Source organism: Hyaena hyaena, unplaced genomic scaffold (genome assembly GCF_003009895.1).
Source record: "Hyaena hyaena isolate Hyena2069 unplaced genomic scaffold, ASM300989v1 scaffold_86, whole genome shotgun sequence".
Classification (NCBI taxonomy): domain Eukaryota; kingdom Metazoa; phylum Chordata; class Mammalia; order Carnivora; family Hyaenidae; genus Hyaena; species Hyaena hyaena.
In genome coordinates, this window is record NW_024080721.1 from 2,445,621 (window position 1) to 2,463,495 (window position 17,875).

The 17,875-nt window shown below is 35.1% G+C and overlaps 2 protein-coding genes across 2 annotated transcripts in view; one reads left to right on the top strand and one right to left on the bottom strand.

The window, feature by feature from the left end:
• Nucleotides 1-17,875, bottom strand: part of PSMD1 (proteasome 26S subunit, non-ATPase 1) — a 101,841-nt gene that overhangs the window by 51,000 nt on the left and 32,966 nt on the right. The window lies entirely within an intron of this gene.
• On the top strand, nucleotides 3,091-17,603 carry HTR2B (5-hydroxytryptamine receptor 2B). Its single transcript, XM_039234556.1, has 3 exons — nucleotides 3,091-3,508; nucleotides 12,169-12,369; nucleotides 16,711-17,603. The coding sequence occupies exons 1-3, from the start codon at nucleotides 3,091-3,093 to the stop codon at nucleotides 17,601-17,603; spliced, it is 1,512 nt and encodes a 503-aa protein (XP_039090487.1).

Genomic DNA, 17,875 nt, shown 5'->3' on the forward strand with positions numbered 1-17,875 from the left:
TAAGAACCGAACGTCGCCAAACAAGTAGTCTGAACTAGCTATGCTTCTTAGCCATTAAACCAATTTAAAAATAGAAAAACAAAAATAATCTAACTACCACTTTTAACTACTTACAGTTAAGATTAAAAAAAAGTGAGTGAATGTGGGTGAGAGGGTTAGTACTGGCAAAATATTATAACAGTAATAAGTCATCATTTAAAAAATATACTCCATGAATATTTTAAAAACTTTTTATCTATAGGGGCACCTGGATGGCTCAGTATGTTAAACATCTGCCTTTGGCTCAGGTCATGATTTTACAGGTCAGGAATTTCAAGACCCCTATCAGACTCTGTGCTGACAGCTTGGAGCCTGAAGGCTGCTTCAGATTCTGTATCTCCCTGTCTCTCTGTCCTTCCTCTTCTCGTGCTCTCTCTCTCTCTTTCAAAAATAAACAAACATTAAAAGAATAATAAATAAATAATAAACTGTTGTATCTACAAACACAAATCCATTAAGGTTTGTTTCAGACAAGTCTTTTCATTGAATATAATGTTGCTATTTTGTGACAGGTACTAAATTGTGATTCAGAATAAAGCAGTGTTTCAGAATATTTCCATATTTCTGAAGAGAGTCCTGGCACATAAAAATCCACTTGAGTATTATTTTATATTTTTCACTCAAAATTCATAGCAAATATTTTTACAAAATACTGAATTTTGAGTTAAAAAAAAGGCAGCAAATATTGAATAAAATCAAGTGCTCAGTAGAACCGAAATGAATCAAGTATTTTCCACACAAGCTAAGGAATATAAATTTGAAACAGAAAAAGGGCACAAATGCTATGGCTGACCTAGAAGTAATTAAACATTTTTAAAATGAGGGATCTATGGGACTCAATTGGTTAAGTGTAGGACTTCAGCTCAGATCATGATCTCATGGTTCATGAGTTTGAGACCTGCATCAGGCTCTGTGCGGACAACTCAGAGCCTGGAGCTGCTTTAGATTCTATGTCTCCCACTCTCTCTGTCCTCCCCCACTAGTGCTCTGTCTCTTTCTCTCTTCCAAAAATAAATAAATCTTAAAAAAAAAACACATGAGGGATCTATAATGATTTTTTAAAAGGAAATTTTGAGAATGCTAGAAGTTCTAACGCTAATAAGCTAGTTTACAGTTTAGAAAAAAACTTTGCATAGCTGTTAAAATTTTTATACCAATTTTCTGAAATAAGGCAGAAATACATTTTCATTACATTCTGTATGTTTTCCCCAATATATCTGTGGGGGGAAAAGCTGCCAAAGAAGCAACTCCTCAATCCAGAGGCCATCTGTTTAAAAAATGAGCAATGAAAGCTTCTGCTAAAACCTATGTATACATGTAGAATTCAGACCTTTCTGTACTCTTCTATATAAGGTTGCAACCAGAGAGAATTAATTGTGTTCCGCAGCAAACACATAAAAGCTGGATAAGAATCTTGTTTTGAAACTAGATCTCTGGAAACTGCTATAAGGCTTACAGGGCAGAATCTTCACAGAATGAAAGCTCTAGAATCTCTAGACTTATTTTTTCTCAAATGGGAAAAACAGCTCAGTATTAATCTGAAACAAAACTATCTTAAACTAAAATGACAGAGGTTTATTTCAGTCCCCCAAATATCAAAGAAAGCTCTTATGATTACAACATGAATAGGGTCATGAACTGGTTCAACATACTTAACTGGTAGTTTTATGAATTATAATGAATGCTGCTACTCTCTAAAAATGAATGTATCAAAGAGGAAATAACCTTCTTGGCAGGCTTGCAGCTATACAACACATTTGTTTCATTGCTTTCAAGTGCCAGTGCTGGAAGCTCTGAATAAGTCAATGGGACGACTTTAGTCACAGCAGCCAACAGGTCTACTGAGCAGATAAGATGACATGCTTGAGAGATTATCAATACGAGGTAAGTATTTAGCAAATAATCTAAAAGGGTTTTTTTTTCTTCAAAAAAAAAAAGAAAAACTGCTATCATATCTTTCATTTCTATTCAGTGGTTTAAAAACCTAAATGAAAATTTTACTGATGTTAAAGGGGAGATATTTAATGGAGGATTTACAGATTTTATGAATAAATGGTATAACCTTCTCTTACCTTACCCTCCTTCTCAAGGAAACTGGAGAGGTTAAGGAAGAAAAATGATTACTTAAAACAAAACAAAAAAAAGAACTGTTTGAAATTTTGCATAAAGTGATACATTTGGAAAATATTTGTTATTGCAGAAACAGGCTTTCTATGAAAGGTAAAGTTACTCAAAACAATTATTTGGATTCTATTAATATTTATTTTTTTCCTTCTCACAAACTAAAGAAATTCTAAAATGTTTCATAGAAATGTCATTTATACCAGTATTAAGATAAACCTGATCAGATAAAACCCAACTACAAATAAGGATTCCTAGTTGGTAAATCATTTATTTGGACCTTAGGTGGGCTTGAAATATTTCTAGGTGAGTAATGAGTGTGTACCAAAAACTTGTATTCAGAACTATTTAGTGCTTTGATGTTTTTATTCTTATGTACATAGTCTAAAATAAAGGTAAAAAGACATTCAAGGGTCAGGAAACATCTAGCTTTTTTTTTTTTTTAAACTACTGAAAAAATTAATGTATCTCCTGTTTTGTAACCTGAGACATATCAGGAATATGACTACGGAACTAGGTTGCGTTGCCACAAACACAAAAGAGATTTATTAAGATGGGAATAGCTACTAAGTTCAAGGGTTTAACTGTTTTTTTAAAATAAAGAAATAAAATAATGCAATTCACATTTTTTATATCTAAAGGGAACTCTTGGAAGTCACTGGCACTCAAATTCAGACAGGAGTCTACCACTACCACAAAAAAGGAGACAGTGAGAGAAACTAATCAACAGTCTTTCTTTCACAGCTATCAGTTTCTTTCAATAAGCCTTATGGAACTGGAGCCTCTGCAGAAGACTAAACACTTACCTACAGAAATGGACAGATGATGTATGCTTTCACTTTAGAGAACCTGAAAATATTTTTTAAAGGAAGAGGTCAACTTTGGCTTTGAGCGTTTATTTGGCCTGGGTACAATGCCTTTAAAAAGCAGATGACCAGCTTAGCTACTGACCATGCTGACCATTGTCTGGAATTGGATCAAATCACACAAAAACAGCGAATGGCCTTCTCTTATAGAATATCAGAACAAAGCACAATTCCTGAGCACATTTTGCAGAGCTCATTTGATCACTTAATCTTTGCTAACTGGTCTGGATTACAGACAGAATCGATACCAGAGGAAATGAAACAGATTGGTGAGCAACAGGGAAATAAACCGCGCTGGGCTGCTCTTCTGATACTGATGGTGATAATACCCACGATTGGTGGGAATATCCTGGTTATTTTGGCTGTTTCGCTGGAGAAAAAGCTGCAATATGCTACCAATTATTTTCTAATGTCCTTGGCGGTGGCTGATTTGCTCGTTGGATTGTTTGTGATGCCGATTGCCCTCGTGACAATAATGTTTGGTAAGTATTTCACTTTGTTCCTGACCTCAAACCACAGAACTGTGATATACTGTTAGAGAAATGGATACTCATTTAGTCTTTAAAGATGAACTTACTATTTAAAGATACAGTGAGTAAACAGACTCTTATTTCCATCATTTCCTATGGTTGGTAATCAGTTTTAAAGAGCAAAAAATAATTTCTTAGAAACAATTCTACTCCTGCCCAAGCCATCATTTAAAAAGTCATCCAAGTTACCAATATCCATAGATTCTGCATTCATTGCCTAAAAATCATAGTCAAGAACAGACTTAACTTCCCCATTATTAATACATTTTTCCCTTGACAAAGTACCAGCTAGGACACTTCTGTAATAGTTATGTGCTCTGCTATTTATTAATAAAATTTTTAATTAACTAAATTCTAATTTGAATCACCAAACCCCAATTTAAAATTGGAATTGTTCTAAAAATTCTTGTATTTCTTAATCGTTTGTATACTTTAAACTTAAACATAATTCTTACACGTGTCATGTTAAGAAAATACTGTTTAGTTGCTAAAGGAAATGGTCTGGCTCACAGTGCCCTAAAAGATGATTCATCTGTTTAATTTTTATGATTTCTGACCATCCAGATCCTTGATACATGTAAGAAAATTCTGACTTAAAATTATTTAAAATAACTTAGCAAAATTATTAAAAATAAATTATTAAAATAAGCTATCAAACCCTGAGTTATTACAATAAAATATAGTTTGACATTAAAATATTTGTTATAGTAAAAAGGATAATGATATTAAAATGAACTCATCTTAATTTATGTGTATTATGTCTGGTTAATAGAATGTGGGTAAGTTCAAATAATTCTGCTGATAAATTATGAGGGCTTCTAAGAATCAGAATTAAGAGGATATTTAACTTATTCAACGCCTGGCATAAATTGGTATTCCATTTATTAATTGCTCGAGAAAAATGATTATTTGCAGCATATAGCACTTCTTGAAATTATGTTTATACAGTAAAGATAAAAATACTTCAGGTTAGAAAAGTAAAGTTTATTAAACTAGAATACATATTAGAAGAAGAAAAACTCCAATTCAAACTATTATATTCAGGTTAAATGTTACATTTTTAAGTAATTATAGAGATATCTAAAATTAAGTATCTGATCCCCCAAATATCAGATGGTGACCAGCTGAAACTTCCTATTCTAAGTCCATTTACCCAGGCTTTAAATTCTTAGCAGGACACGCAGTAATAAATAAAGTCCCACTTCTTCAACTGACTCTCTAATCATTAATAATTAGTTATTATCTTCTATAAATCTGTAACCTTTTGAATAATTTAGTGCTACATGTAACCATGGAAAATAATTAAGATACCTTAACTGAAAGGAGAACCTAAAGGATCTTAATTCTGAATAAAATTAAAGAGAAATAAAATGAGGATTATGTAGAACCATTTATGTATATTTGGTAAAGACTGTACAGAAATTTGATTCAAACTCTTATCTCTGCACACACAATACTAACTTAACAGTAAAATCACACGCTTTAAACTGTGCTTTTGCTAGGCACACAGCAAATGTTACAATGCTCATCTTATACTACCATAAATTTAATTGATGTTATATTGAACAAATGAGATAAAATGAGTTACACAGAACTGAATTTCAACTTTAAAGTCCATGAGCTACTAAATATCAAAAATCTACATGAAAAAAAAATACTGTGGTAAATATTCAACTTATCAGCTAAATAGTTAATGAATCTTAAAAAGCAAAGTTCTATAGTATTAGAGTGACCTGATAAAACACAAAAGCAGATAAGAGAGATAATTCCAAGTATTCCACAGGAAAACAGTAGGTATCTGTAGCTGACCACTAAGTTTATATTAAAATTTTGGGGGGCCTAAAATATTCTTGGCAATAAACGTTAGCAGAAAACTCGACATATTTTAACATAAAATATATGGAACGTCTTCCTATTTTTGTCCTAATAATATGCTTTACCTACATTTCATTCTTTCAAATGTTTATTTTTAATTACAAAATAAAATCTTTCATAGTCCCAAACACTTTACTGTCAGTAATTAAGCTCTATAGGGGGATTAGATTTTTGAAAAATAAACTAACCTGGGAATTTAACCACTATTTAGAAAATTATTGCATTAAATTCATTATTGAAAACACTCTTCTATTTCTATGAGAAAGTGTATGAGAAAATGCATGCTCTGCTCTCCAAAAAGCTTCAAAAGGATACATTCATAAATTGGGAACTGCACATACTATAAATTGGGACTGGATTTCAAATACTAAGATATTTTGATAGGCTTTCACATGTTAACAAACACAAAGACTTTCTAAATTAATGCATTTATAAGAATTTCTGATTAACTCTAAAAGGCAGGAACAGATTTTGTATATTTTTCTTTCATTACAGGGATAATCTTCTGAACTTCTGAAATTGGCACAAACAAAAGAGTCCCCAATTCTGTTAACATAAAAAAATTAACTACTACTGAGTGGGTATAAGTGATTTTAGTTATCTCAGGGCAATTTAATGAAATTAACATAAAAAATTTTACATTAACTAATGTTCTAATAAAATTAAATTTACAAAAAAGGAGAGAAGTTAAAAATTTTAAAACTGGCTCTTATGTTAGAGTATTTTATTGAACCAATGATTTATATAATATTTGATTATATACTGTTTGAATTTTTTTTAATAGAATTTCTATTTTACCAAGATTATAATGACTGCCCTAACATGGTCTCTCAAATGAATTGTGATGTCTTTGTCAATTTTTTTGCCATTTCTTCCACTCTGGAAGCATTAAACTTAACCTTTGTTTTATAGTTCCAGTTTTTACTATCCTGCATATAATTATTAATATACACAGTCACACGTTAGTAGCTTATAACAGAAGGCTTGGAAATGCCTACATTAGAAATATTGAATAGGATGCAAAGGAAAATAGATCATATGCTAATACAAAAAAGACAAGATGTTCACAGTTTAAGAAATTCTCTGAACTTTCCCTTCTCTCATTGAATAAATGATTAAAAACGTAAAGGAGAAAATAACAGTGTTTGGTCATTCACCGGTCATTACTGGTTTATTTATAACTTAAGTTTTAATCCATGCCTCAGGATTATAGTTGAAACAGTATCTGCCGTACAGCTGGAAGAGGGTGTATAAAATACAATGACTGAAAGATACAGGTTCAAAGCAAGATGACCCAGCCTCTGAATCCTGGTTCTCCTGTGTTGGCTTAGGCAACTCAGTCACATCACTTCAATCATTGCAGGCATCTTGTGAAATGGTCAAGTAGGACCACATTAGGCACTAATAATTGACCAAGTGGAGTATGAGTTTATATACTTAAATATGTGATTTAGTTTAGGTGTAAGTCTGACCAGAGATGAAACAGATGTACCGCAGTAAAAGAAAAAACATCAGTTATTCATGTGTGCAGTGAAATGCTGCTCTACCTAATTCTTAAATGAGGGAGCAAAGCAATTAAAGGTACTTCTTTTTGGAAAGTGGGAATGTAAAAATCAAGAAAAGAAAATTTCCTAAGTATTAAATCACTTGAAACATTTAAAACACTATCATATTAGACATCTAATCCCAGAATATTTTATATGCTCTAATGTACTGGGAAAATGACAACAAAAACAAAATAGAAGCTTCGTAATAAAGACTGAAGCGTTGATCTAGGTCTCCCTTTTCTGGAAGATAAAGGTAGAAAAATAAGAATTTCTGAGATTTAAAAAAATGGAATTTTGAGAACTATGCCTTTTCGGATTATTAGGCTACTTAGGACTTGTCCTGCTTTAGTATGAGCACAGCTCTCTGGGGGCAGCTTTAAAAAAAGTCTCTTAGGGGCACCTGGTGGCTCACTCAGTTAACTGTTAATTTCAGCTCAGGTCATGATCTCATGGTTTGTGAATTCAAGCCCCATGTCGGGCTCTGTGCTGCCAGTGTGGGACTTGGAACTTGCTTGGGGTTCTCTTTCTTCCCTCTCTCTGCCCCTCCCCTGCTCATTCTCTTTTTCTCTCCCTCTCAAAATAAATAAAAAGCATTAAAAAATTCTTCTAAAATCCTCAAAAGGCAAATATCTTATATCCCAGATTTACAGATTAATTTTAATTACTTTCTGAACTAATAATTCAGTTTCCCAAATTAAAGACTTCCCTAAAGATTAGGCAGGTTTCAGACAAAATGAGTCCATCTCATCAAGAAATGGAATTTCTGGTTTAAAAAATTCAGGTTTTTATACCAGTTAAAAAGAAAGCAAAATAAACAAATACACATAAATAGCTAAGCATGGAAGTGCACATAAATTATTTATGCTTGCTATTTATATATATACATATATAGAGAGAGTTAAAAATCAACTTTTGCAAAAGGCATACTTTCATGACAAATTTAATTAAAAGTTAAACAGTTAAACATGTTCCCATGCTTTTTAAAGAGTACAGATTTAAGTTCAGTTGGACACATGCACTCATTTTTCTTTTTTTAAACAATTTTTCTTTGGAAAAATTTTTTTTGAGAGAGAGAACACATGTACTCAAGGAGGAGGGGCAGAGGGAGAAGGAGAAGGAGAGGGTGGGGGCGGGGGGAGAGAGAGAGAGAGAATGAATCCCAAGTAGGCTCCATGCTGAGCTGATGTGGGGGGCTCAATCCACAAACTTGGGATCATGACCTGAGCCAAAATCAAGAGTCAGCCTCAACCTACTGTGCCACCCCGGTGCCCCTGGATACATACACTCTTGCTACAGCAGGCAGGAAGACAAACATACTATAGCAATGATACGACTACATTTCTAAGGAGCAGTGTTTTTAATAGCTGGGCTAGTTGGCTAGTTTTTGTCAGACAATAATACTAATAAGAACTAACATTTACTGAGTGTTTTCTCTATGCCAAACATTGTCCTAAACACTTTATCTGTAGTAAATCTTCAAATCTATCCTATAAAATTGGTATCGTAATCATCATGTCCCTATGTTTTAAGAGAGGACACAGGAATAAATAAATGGAAGAGACATAATTTGAATCTGGGACAGCAACTCCAGAATTCACACTCTTCACCTCTTCTACATTGCTTTCTCAAATGAAATGGGAAATTATACCAACCCAAACAATCATATTTGGCAAACAGCCAACATTTACATCTTAAATAAGTATCTTACAAGGCAGCCATTGGGGTGCCTGCGTGGCTCAGTCAGTTAAGCATCTGACTCTTCATTTAGGCTCACTCAGGTCACAATCTCACTGACAGTGCAGAGCCCGCTTGGGATTCTTGCTCTCAAAATAAATAAAAATAACGGCTTAAAAAGAAAAAAGGACAGCCACAGAATGTTCTCTAGGGACAAGCCAGAACCCAATTTTTAATTTTATTTTTAAAAAACTTTTTAAAAAATTTATTCATTTTTGAGAGACAGAGCGTGAACAGGGGAGGGGCAGAGACAGACAGAATCAAAGCAGGCTCCAGGCTCTGAGCTGTCAGCACAGAGCCCAACATGGGGCTTGCAACTATAAACTATGAGATCATGACCTGAGCTGAAGTCGGACACTTAACTGAGTGAGCCACCCAGGCGCCCCTAGTTATTCTGAATAGTAAGAAACTTTTCTAACCTCAAGCCTATCAAATTAATGCCGACTGAAAACATAATTTTAGAATGAAAGTATCTGGACTAGGGAAAATCCCTTTATAACTTGAGAATGTCTAGAATTGCTTTTAATTGGTAAAAATTCTTAGATTTTCTGAACCTATTTAAGCAATCAGACAAGCATATGAAAGATTTCTATTAATTAAATGCAGTCATGTTACTTTTATATTCATTTTATAAAGTCTATTGACTAGTATTTCATGAAACTTGCAATCATAAAGGTTAACAATCATAGAGATCCATCTTTCTTAATCCTAAACCTATTACAGTCTCCTTTGTTTATCACACCTCAGTACTTCTACTAGCAAAAATACTGACTGAAATAATAAAATTCTAGTGATCTGAACTAATTTTAATACCCACTTTGCATTCCAAAATTGGAGTTTATAAAATATAAAATAAATTCATTCTGTTGGAAAGTGAGCTTAACAAGGCTTCACAGGCTTAATTAAATGAGCACTAAAGAGCTTTCCCTTTTAGCCCACAAGTGGGAATATTTAGGTCAAATAGTCAATTTTCCAAAGATCTGTCCTTTTTACATGAGAGTTCTACTGTGGCTTCTTGCTCACAGCTACTAGATTTATGAGTAGAATTTTCCAGATCTTAATTTAAAGACATACAACCCATAATTAGAAAAGCTAAATAGACAAGTTTAAAACTATGATCAGAATCTCTCATTGTAGCTCTAGACTTGAGTATTTTTCTGTCTTCTACTCAGTCCTAAATGCAGAACTTCACTACAGTTCAGAATGTAGCCTCATTTCAAGTCCTTTCTGCTGCAAAACTCTCTCAATCATATGTGATTATTTTCACTCACTTAGACTTAGTTTACTTAAGCTCAGGTCGACTGCTGCCTTTCACTGTTCAAAGTTCTTTTCCACTTAACAGAATATCTGAATACTATGTATTCTTTTTTTTTCTTAAATTTATTTCTAGGAGAGAGAGAGAGAGAGAGAGCGAGAGCGAGAGCGTGAGCAGGGGAGGGTCAGAGAGAGAGAGGGAGTCACAGACTGAAACAGGCTCCAGGCTCTGAGCTGGCTGTCAGCATAAAGCCCGACGCGGGGCTCGAACCCACGAACCGCAAGATTATGACCTAAGCGAAAGTCGGACGCTTAACCGACTAAGCCACCCAGGCGCCCCTACTATGTATTCTTTTAAAATATTATTAGATTCTTTTTAAAGACAGATTTCTCTGCCATACTTGATTTCTTTATTTTGAGAGGTCTTCCATAAGTTCCTTTCTATGAGGCATTCTGAGCACCTATCCTATACCAGCAAACAAATATAGTTGCATCTTTTAAGACCCAAGACACAATCTTTCCCAGAGCCTTCTAAAACACTGCTCTCAAACATTAATTTGCATACTTTTAAAAATAACATATTCAAGCCTATCTCAAAACCCTTTCCCTACACTATAGTCTTTTTTGTTGTTGTTCTGGGATGCTAACCTCTCTCCACCCTCAGGATTTCTGAATTTAAACAGATCACAATTGAAGAGTTTCTTGGTGCTCTGAAATCCTAAAATGGTTATCCTGGTCCTCCTTCAATTATCCTAATCATTTTATACTTGTCAAAGTCAGATCACTGTGGAAAAACCAACAAAAGTAATTTATGTTGTCAGTGCACATACAATTAAACCCTAAAAAGGATTTAGATATTCTCACATATATGACATTTGCTTCAAACAGAGGTAGTTTCCTTTTATAGCAAGTTCTAAAATCTGTGTGTGTGTGTCTTTTAGTAAAGTGGATTCTAACTGGAATATTCTACGGCAAACCCTATAATAAATTTTAGGTGTTTTAGAACTGCAAATATATATATGCTGGGTATATGTATAATATATAATATATCATATCCACATACGTATGGATACTTATCTAAGTAAATTTATTGGAAATCTATGTAGAATATAGTTATCATCTCCAAAACCTGAAAATTTCAAAGTTAGTATTTCTTAAGTGCTTAAGACTACATGAAATATTGAGTAAATGTTTTATAAGAGTTTGTTACATAAATTAAGTACTATGTCTAATCCTTGAGACTTTTTAAACAGTAGTCCCCAGTAGTCTGGAGTGAATGATGGAATATGAAAAGATAACAATTTACTTTTCTTCAGAATGATCTGAAGCCATTCCTTTTGCAAACTTTATCAAAGAACTACTTCTGTCAAAAAGAAAACTCAAGTCATTCCACTTAATTATTTCACCAAATGAGAGTTTAGTATAAACAAAGATCATGCTGCTAGTTATTGCTAGAACTGAGCCAAAATCCCACGCCTCATTGAGACTTCCATTCATTTAAAAAAATTTTTTTTTAATTTTTTATTAGAGAGAAAGAGAGAGAAGAATCTTTTAAAAAAATTTTTTTTAAATGTTCATTACTTTTGAGAGAGAGCGAGCACATGAGCTCACACACATAAGCGGGGGAGGGGCAGAGAGACAGAGACACAGCCTCCAAAGTAGGCTCCAGGCTCTGAGCTGTCAGCACAGAGCCTGACGCAGGGCTCAAACTCACGAACCGTGAGATCATGACCTGAGCTGAAGTTGTACACTTAACCTACTGAGCCACCCAGGTGCCTGAGAGAGACAGAATCTTAATACGGGGCTTGATCCCACAACCCTGAGATCATGACCTAAGCCGAAATCAAGACTGGGATTTTGAGCACCCAGGCGCTCCTACACTAGAAATTTTTAAAAGATCACAAAAGGTATAGACAAAAGAGCAGTGGTATGCTAAGGACACTAAACTACAGATTTTGAAAAAGAGTGTTGTAATTATTACACAAAATAGAAAATATATTTAAACGGTATCATATGCAGAAATATACTGAATATTATTGACATTGACTCCATTGTCTTAAGTTAAACATATTGTGGAGGTTAAGTCATAAAATTTCAGATGAATAACATAAAAAGTTTAAAAATCGATGGTCACTTTAAAAAGAAACTGCAGATTAAAGATTGCCATTTTGCAGGAGAACATGTTTTTGTTTTGTTTTTCAGAGGCTATGTGGCCCCTCCCACTTGTTCTCTGCCCTGCCTGGTTATTTCTTGACGTTCTTTTTTCTACCGCATCCATCATGCATCTCTGTGCCATTTCAGTGGATCGTTACATAGCCATCAAAAAGCCAATCCAGGCCAATCAATATAACTCACGAGCTACAGCATTCATCAAGATTACAGTGGTATGGTTAATTTCAATAGGTATGTGGGGAATGTCAGGGTGTGTGGGGTGGTGTAAATAAATAGCCTTTGGTGCCATTTGGCTAGGAAATACACCAGACCTGGTGGGCTGTGAAACCCAGCGAGAGGTCAAGGCAGGCTGCTGATACGCCAACACAAGCTCCTTATGCCATGTCATCATACAGCTACTAAACCACACTATCAGCAATACATGTGAAAACGGAGAAAAGTTCACATCCTCTGAAGGAACCATCTTTACAATGTTTACTGAGATCTCTTCCTACTTTAATTCTGACATGCAGGAAGACATGAAAACTGAAAACAGTTTTCATTTTTGTCATTAAGGTCTAGGCAGCATGCAGAATCGCAAGTGGCAAAAAAATAAAATGCATCGTCAATCACATTTAAAAAGATAGACAGGAAATGAGAAAAAAAATCCAAACATTTTATATGCAGATATTAAAAATCATAGATTAATCTTGGAAGCCAATATGTGTGCAGACTAACATGTCTGCATGTTTTGGATATATGTTTAATCAGAGATTTTAAGAGAGATACAAGTGATATTCAGAAATGATTTACAGAAGTAAATATTTCTTCTAAACTGTTTTATGCCTTTGTGCCCATCTTCAATGCTCAAAAATAGCTACTAAAGTAGAGTATCTTAGCATCAGGTACAGCATAAAAAGCTCAAACCGTTTATAAGTTAACATGAGAAAAACAAATAGATTCATAATAGTTACTATGATCATTACATTAATAGTCTGACAAGCAGGTTCATTTCTTTTTTTTTTTAATGTTTTATTTTTTTCTGAGAGACGGAGAGAGACAGCATGAGCAGGGAGGGTCAGAGAGACAGGGAGATACAGAATCTGAAACAGGCTCCAGACTCTGAGCTAGCTGTCAGCACAGAGCCCGACGCGGGGCTCGAACCCATGAACCTTGAGATCATGACCTGAGCTCAGACGCTTAACCGACTGAGCCAACCAGGCGTCCCAAGCAGGTTCATTTGTTCCTAGCAAATAAAGAAATCAGAGAGGAATAAAATCAAGAGAGAATGCTAAAAGGAAAACAAGAATAAGACATGCTCTCTCTCTAATCAGAATAGGGACACTGGGTTAAAAAAAAAGCAAGAAAGCAAGACAATGAAAATGACCTTTATATTCCTGAAATAATGATACCAGGGCCAAACCTCCTCTGAAAAGTTTAGAGGTAGAAGTAAGGAGTGTTACTACTCTGGCTTGGGAAGAAAGTAGGATCAAGGAAAAGACTATTCAAAATGGATAAATGTGCAGACAGTGAGATAGGACAGTTTTAGGAACAAACGCTGATTAACAAAGCAGAAGAGGCACCCCAAAAAGAAGCTAGAGAAAGGGTATGGAAGATAATGGGTAACAGTTACCAAAATTTAAAGTGGAAAGGAGGAAAACTACAGTAGCTCATGGCAAAAGACCGACATCTTTCTGGTAAGCTCACTGCAATGAGGGAGAGGAAGGGGGAGATACTGTGAGGTGTGTGTGTTGAGGTAGGGTGGGGAAATGGGCAAAGGCAGGGAGAAAACAGGAGGAATGATCTTTAAGAAGAATGAAAACATTTGAAACCATGAAATATGATCAAGCCAATAAATAAACAGCCTACTGTTAGAAGTGATACTTCAATTAAGGCTGGGTCACATGAATCCATAAACAGATCAAATCTTTGAGTACCCATGATATGCTAGGTACCAAGAATACAAAGATAAGTAAAAAAAGAGCCTTTATATTCAAGGAAGGAAGATAATAAAACAAATTAGACTACTACAAAGTGTTAAGTATACAGAGGGGAAAGGATAAAAAGATGACTCCAGACTTATAGCTTCAGAAGGGATCTTATAAATCCACTTTTTCCCTTTACAGATGAGAAAAGAAACCTAGAGGTTTTAAAATGTTGGCTTAAAGACTGTTATCAGCTTTTCAGCACCAAGGCCAAGATCAATGCTCTGTTCATTTCATCACACTTTGCTTTGTAGAACCAATGACAATTAGGTAACTTTGTAAAAGAAAAAGCAGAGGGTAGTAAAGTTTAGTTTAGGTTTTAAATTCTGCAAAGTGCTTTGATAAAAGCTCAGTTATCCTAGGTAAGACCTGGCATATAACAGTTAAGGTATGGAAGAATAAGGGGAAAAGGTATAAAAAGTACTACTGAAGGGGCCCCTGGGTGGCTCAGTTGATTGAGCGTCCAATGCAGCTCAGCTCACAATCCATGAGCTTGAGCACCACTCCACACCCAACTCTGCTGCTGTCAGTGGAGAATCCGCTTCTGATCCTGTCTCCCTTTCTCTCTGCTCCTCCCCAACTCTCTCTCAAAACTAAGTAAACATGAAAAAAAAAAAAAAAAAGTACCAGTTATTGACCACCAAGTTGGTTGAGAAGGTATTGTGAGCCTTGATAGAGGGTTAATGGAGTGCGAATACAGAGAAGGAAGAATGGACGAGAGGTGAAGATAACAGGAAAGAAGTTCCACAGTGATGAAGAGCAGCAGGACAAGAAAGGGAAATATCAAATGAAGTTCACAGTTTTAGATATGGGACAGTTTTAAGAGGGCTTATGGATGGCTTCAGGAGTCCAAGAAATAAATAATAAGAGTTGATACACCTGAAAGTAATATAACAATGTATGTTTAACTACATTGGAATTAAAGTAAAATTTAAAAAATCAGAGTTGAGTTCAAGAGACGTAAAATGAAGGTGTTAGAAGGGTCATCAATGAGATGAAATCATGGAAGGTAACGTGTGGAGAGGCAACAGCAAAGTACTGAATCCACTGAGGAAGATGGACAGATGTCCTGAGGGCTGGCAGCTGAGGAGCAGAGTGGTATAAGCAGATTAAATAGACTTCAAAAGGGAGGAGTTTTAGGGGGTAAATAACAGTGGAATGATTACCTAGAATTAACAGGGTACAACAGGGGTTAGCTAACTTTTCCTGTAAAGGGTAAGATAGTAAACATTTTGGGCTTGCAGGGTCTATATGGTTTCTGTCACTACTACTGAACTCTGCAGTATAGTAAAAGCCACAGATAATTTGTTAACAAATGGGTATGGCTTGTCCCAATAAAATTTTATTTACAAAAACAGAAGACAGGCCAGATTTGGCCCTCATGGTGAGTATGCTGAGCCCCAGTGTAGAACAAGAGTAATACAGAATCCTCTTTCGAGTGGTGTACCTGAGGAAAAGTAGAAAAAGCAGTCTCTCTGTCAGAAAAGATTTGAGGAAGATACTTTTGGCAAAGGTTCTTCAGTAACCATAGAAAGGCTGTGTACATGACGAAGTACTTTCAGATTCATAGAACACAAGGATTCTAGAGGTTTCGAAAGATCAGTTAATTTAGACTTCTGCTGTTTCAGAGGGAAAGGATGCAGGATAACACTTATGTACCTGTCTTCCTAATAAGCTACTTCACTAGGCAAGATCACATTTAAATACCTACTTCATGGTACTTAAAGTATTAGAAGATTAGCATAAGATACATTTCTTTCATCTCTATTAGAGGAACTCTCAACTCGAAAATAAATTTTATGATTCATATCCTCTCATATTTTTAAGTAGCATTATTTAAAAAAAAATGAACCCTTTAGTTTTCTCTAAGTCAGAGGAAAAGATGAAGACATTCATGAATTTCAAAAAATGAAAATGTCTATTCAATGAAACTGGGTAGCCTCAAAGATAATAGGTATCTATCCAGAATTAAGATATTCCATGAACGTACTGTGAAGTCTCTTTATTATGTAAAGATAAAAGCAAATTCTCTTCTGAATTCCTTTTCCTTAACCTGGGATAGATCAATAAACAGATATAAATGAAGACATTCTCTGCTATTTCATGGACATACTACAGATTTAAGAAGCTTTTTTTTTAAAGTTTATTTATTTTGAGAGAGAGAGCGTATGCACGCATGTCAGAGTGGGGAAGGGGAAACAGGGAGGGTGAGAAAGAGAATCTCAGTATGCAATGCCAGCACTGAGCCCAACACGGGGCTCCGTCCCACAACCGGTGAGATCATGACTGGAGCCAACACCAAGAATTAGATGCTTAACATACTGAGCCACCCAGGCACCCCAGGGAAGCTTTAATTATAAACTTGAAATCACTAATCAATTAACTGTTTAAAAACAGTTTAAAAACAGTAGGTTTGTTTACTTAGCTTCTACTGGTTAAATCTTCCATGGATTAAGTGCTTTGACAAATTCTGCATTGTGTGTATCAGGAATTTACAATACACTAACCACTAATCACATAAAGTCACTAAGATAAACCCTAAAAGGACATAACCTAAGAGTCAAAAGTCATAAAATTAACTAGACTTATCTTGTTTCTTCTTCCTTAGGCATTGCCATTCCAGTCCCTATTAAAGGCATAGAAACTGATGTGGCTAACCCAAGCAACATTACCTGTGTGCTAACAAAGGACCGTTTTGGCAACTTCATGCTCTTTGGCTCACTGGCTTCCTTCTTTACACCTCTGGCAATCATGATTGTCACCTACTTTCTCACTATTCATGCTTTACAGAAGAAAGCTTACTTGGTGAAAAACAAGCCACCTCATCGCCTAACATGGCTGACTGTGTCTACAGTTTTCCAAAGGGATGAAACACCTTGCTCATCACCTGAAAAGGTAGCAATGCTGGATGGTACCCACAAGGACAAAACTCCGCCCAACTCAAAGAATGATCTACTTATGCGAAGAATGTCCACAGTTGGGAAAAAGTCAGTGCAGACCATTTCCAATGAACAAAGAGCCTCCAAGGTTCTAGGGATTGTGTTTTTTCTCTTTTTGCTTATGTGGTGCCCCTTTTTTATTACAAATATAACTTTAGTTTTATGTGATTCCTGCAACCAGACTACTCTCCAAATGCTCCTGGAGATATTTGTGTGGATAGGCTATGTTTCCTCAGGGGTGAATCCTTTGGTCTACACCCTCTTCAACAAGACATTTCGGAATGCATTTGGCCGATATATCACCTGCAATTACCGGGCCACAAAATCCGTAAAAACTGTCAGAAAATGCGCCAGCAATATCTACTTTCGAAATCCAATGGCAGAGAACTCTAAGTTTTTCATGAAACACGGAATGCGAAATGGGGTTAATCCTGCCATGTACCAAAGCCCAATGAGGCTCCACAGTTCAACCATTCAGTCTTCATCAATCATTCTACTAGATACACTTCTCCTCACAGAAAATGAAGGTGACAAAACTGAAGAGCAAGTCAGTTATGTATAGAAGGAATGTCAGTTTTCATCTAATGTAACGAGTATGGTGATGAAGCAGATATAAATGTACCAAGAATTATATATAGAGGAACTTTGCCATGTATCAAATCATCTCTTTATCAAGATTATGTAATTTTCTTTATTTGGACAACACTACTTCATGAAAAAAATCATTTTGTACAGCTGCAAATGAAAATGGTCCAGCACTCTGGCTAAATGTTAAGGTATTCAAATGAAATAAATAATAATTTCAAGCTTAAAAATAAACGATGTCACTATTAA

What these genes read in the sequence shown, in the direction of transcription:
- HTR2B (XM_039234556.1), top strand. Translation starts at nt 3,091, where the DNA reads ATGACCAGCTTAGCTACTGACCATGCTGACCATTGTCTGGAATTGGAT. An exon ending in CCTCGTGACAATAATGTTTG is followed by an intron (nt 3,509 to 12,168) that starts GTAAGTATTTCA and finishes TTTGTTTTTCAG; the next exon opens with AGGCTATGTGGCCCCTCCCA. An exon ending in GGTATGGTTAATTTCAATAG is followed by an intron (nt 12,370 to 16,710) that starts GTATGTGGGGAA and finishes CTTCTTCCTTAG; the next exon opens with GCATTGCCATTCCAGTCCCT.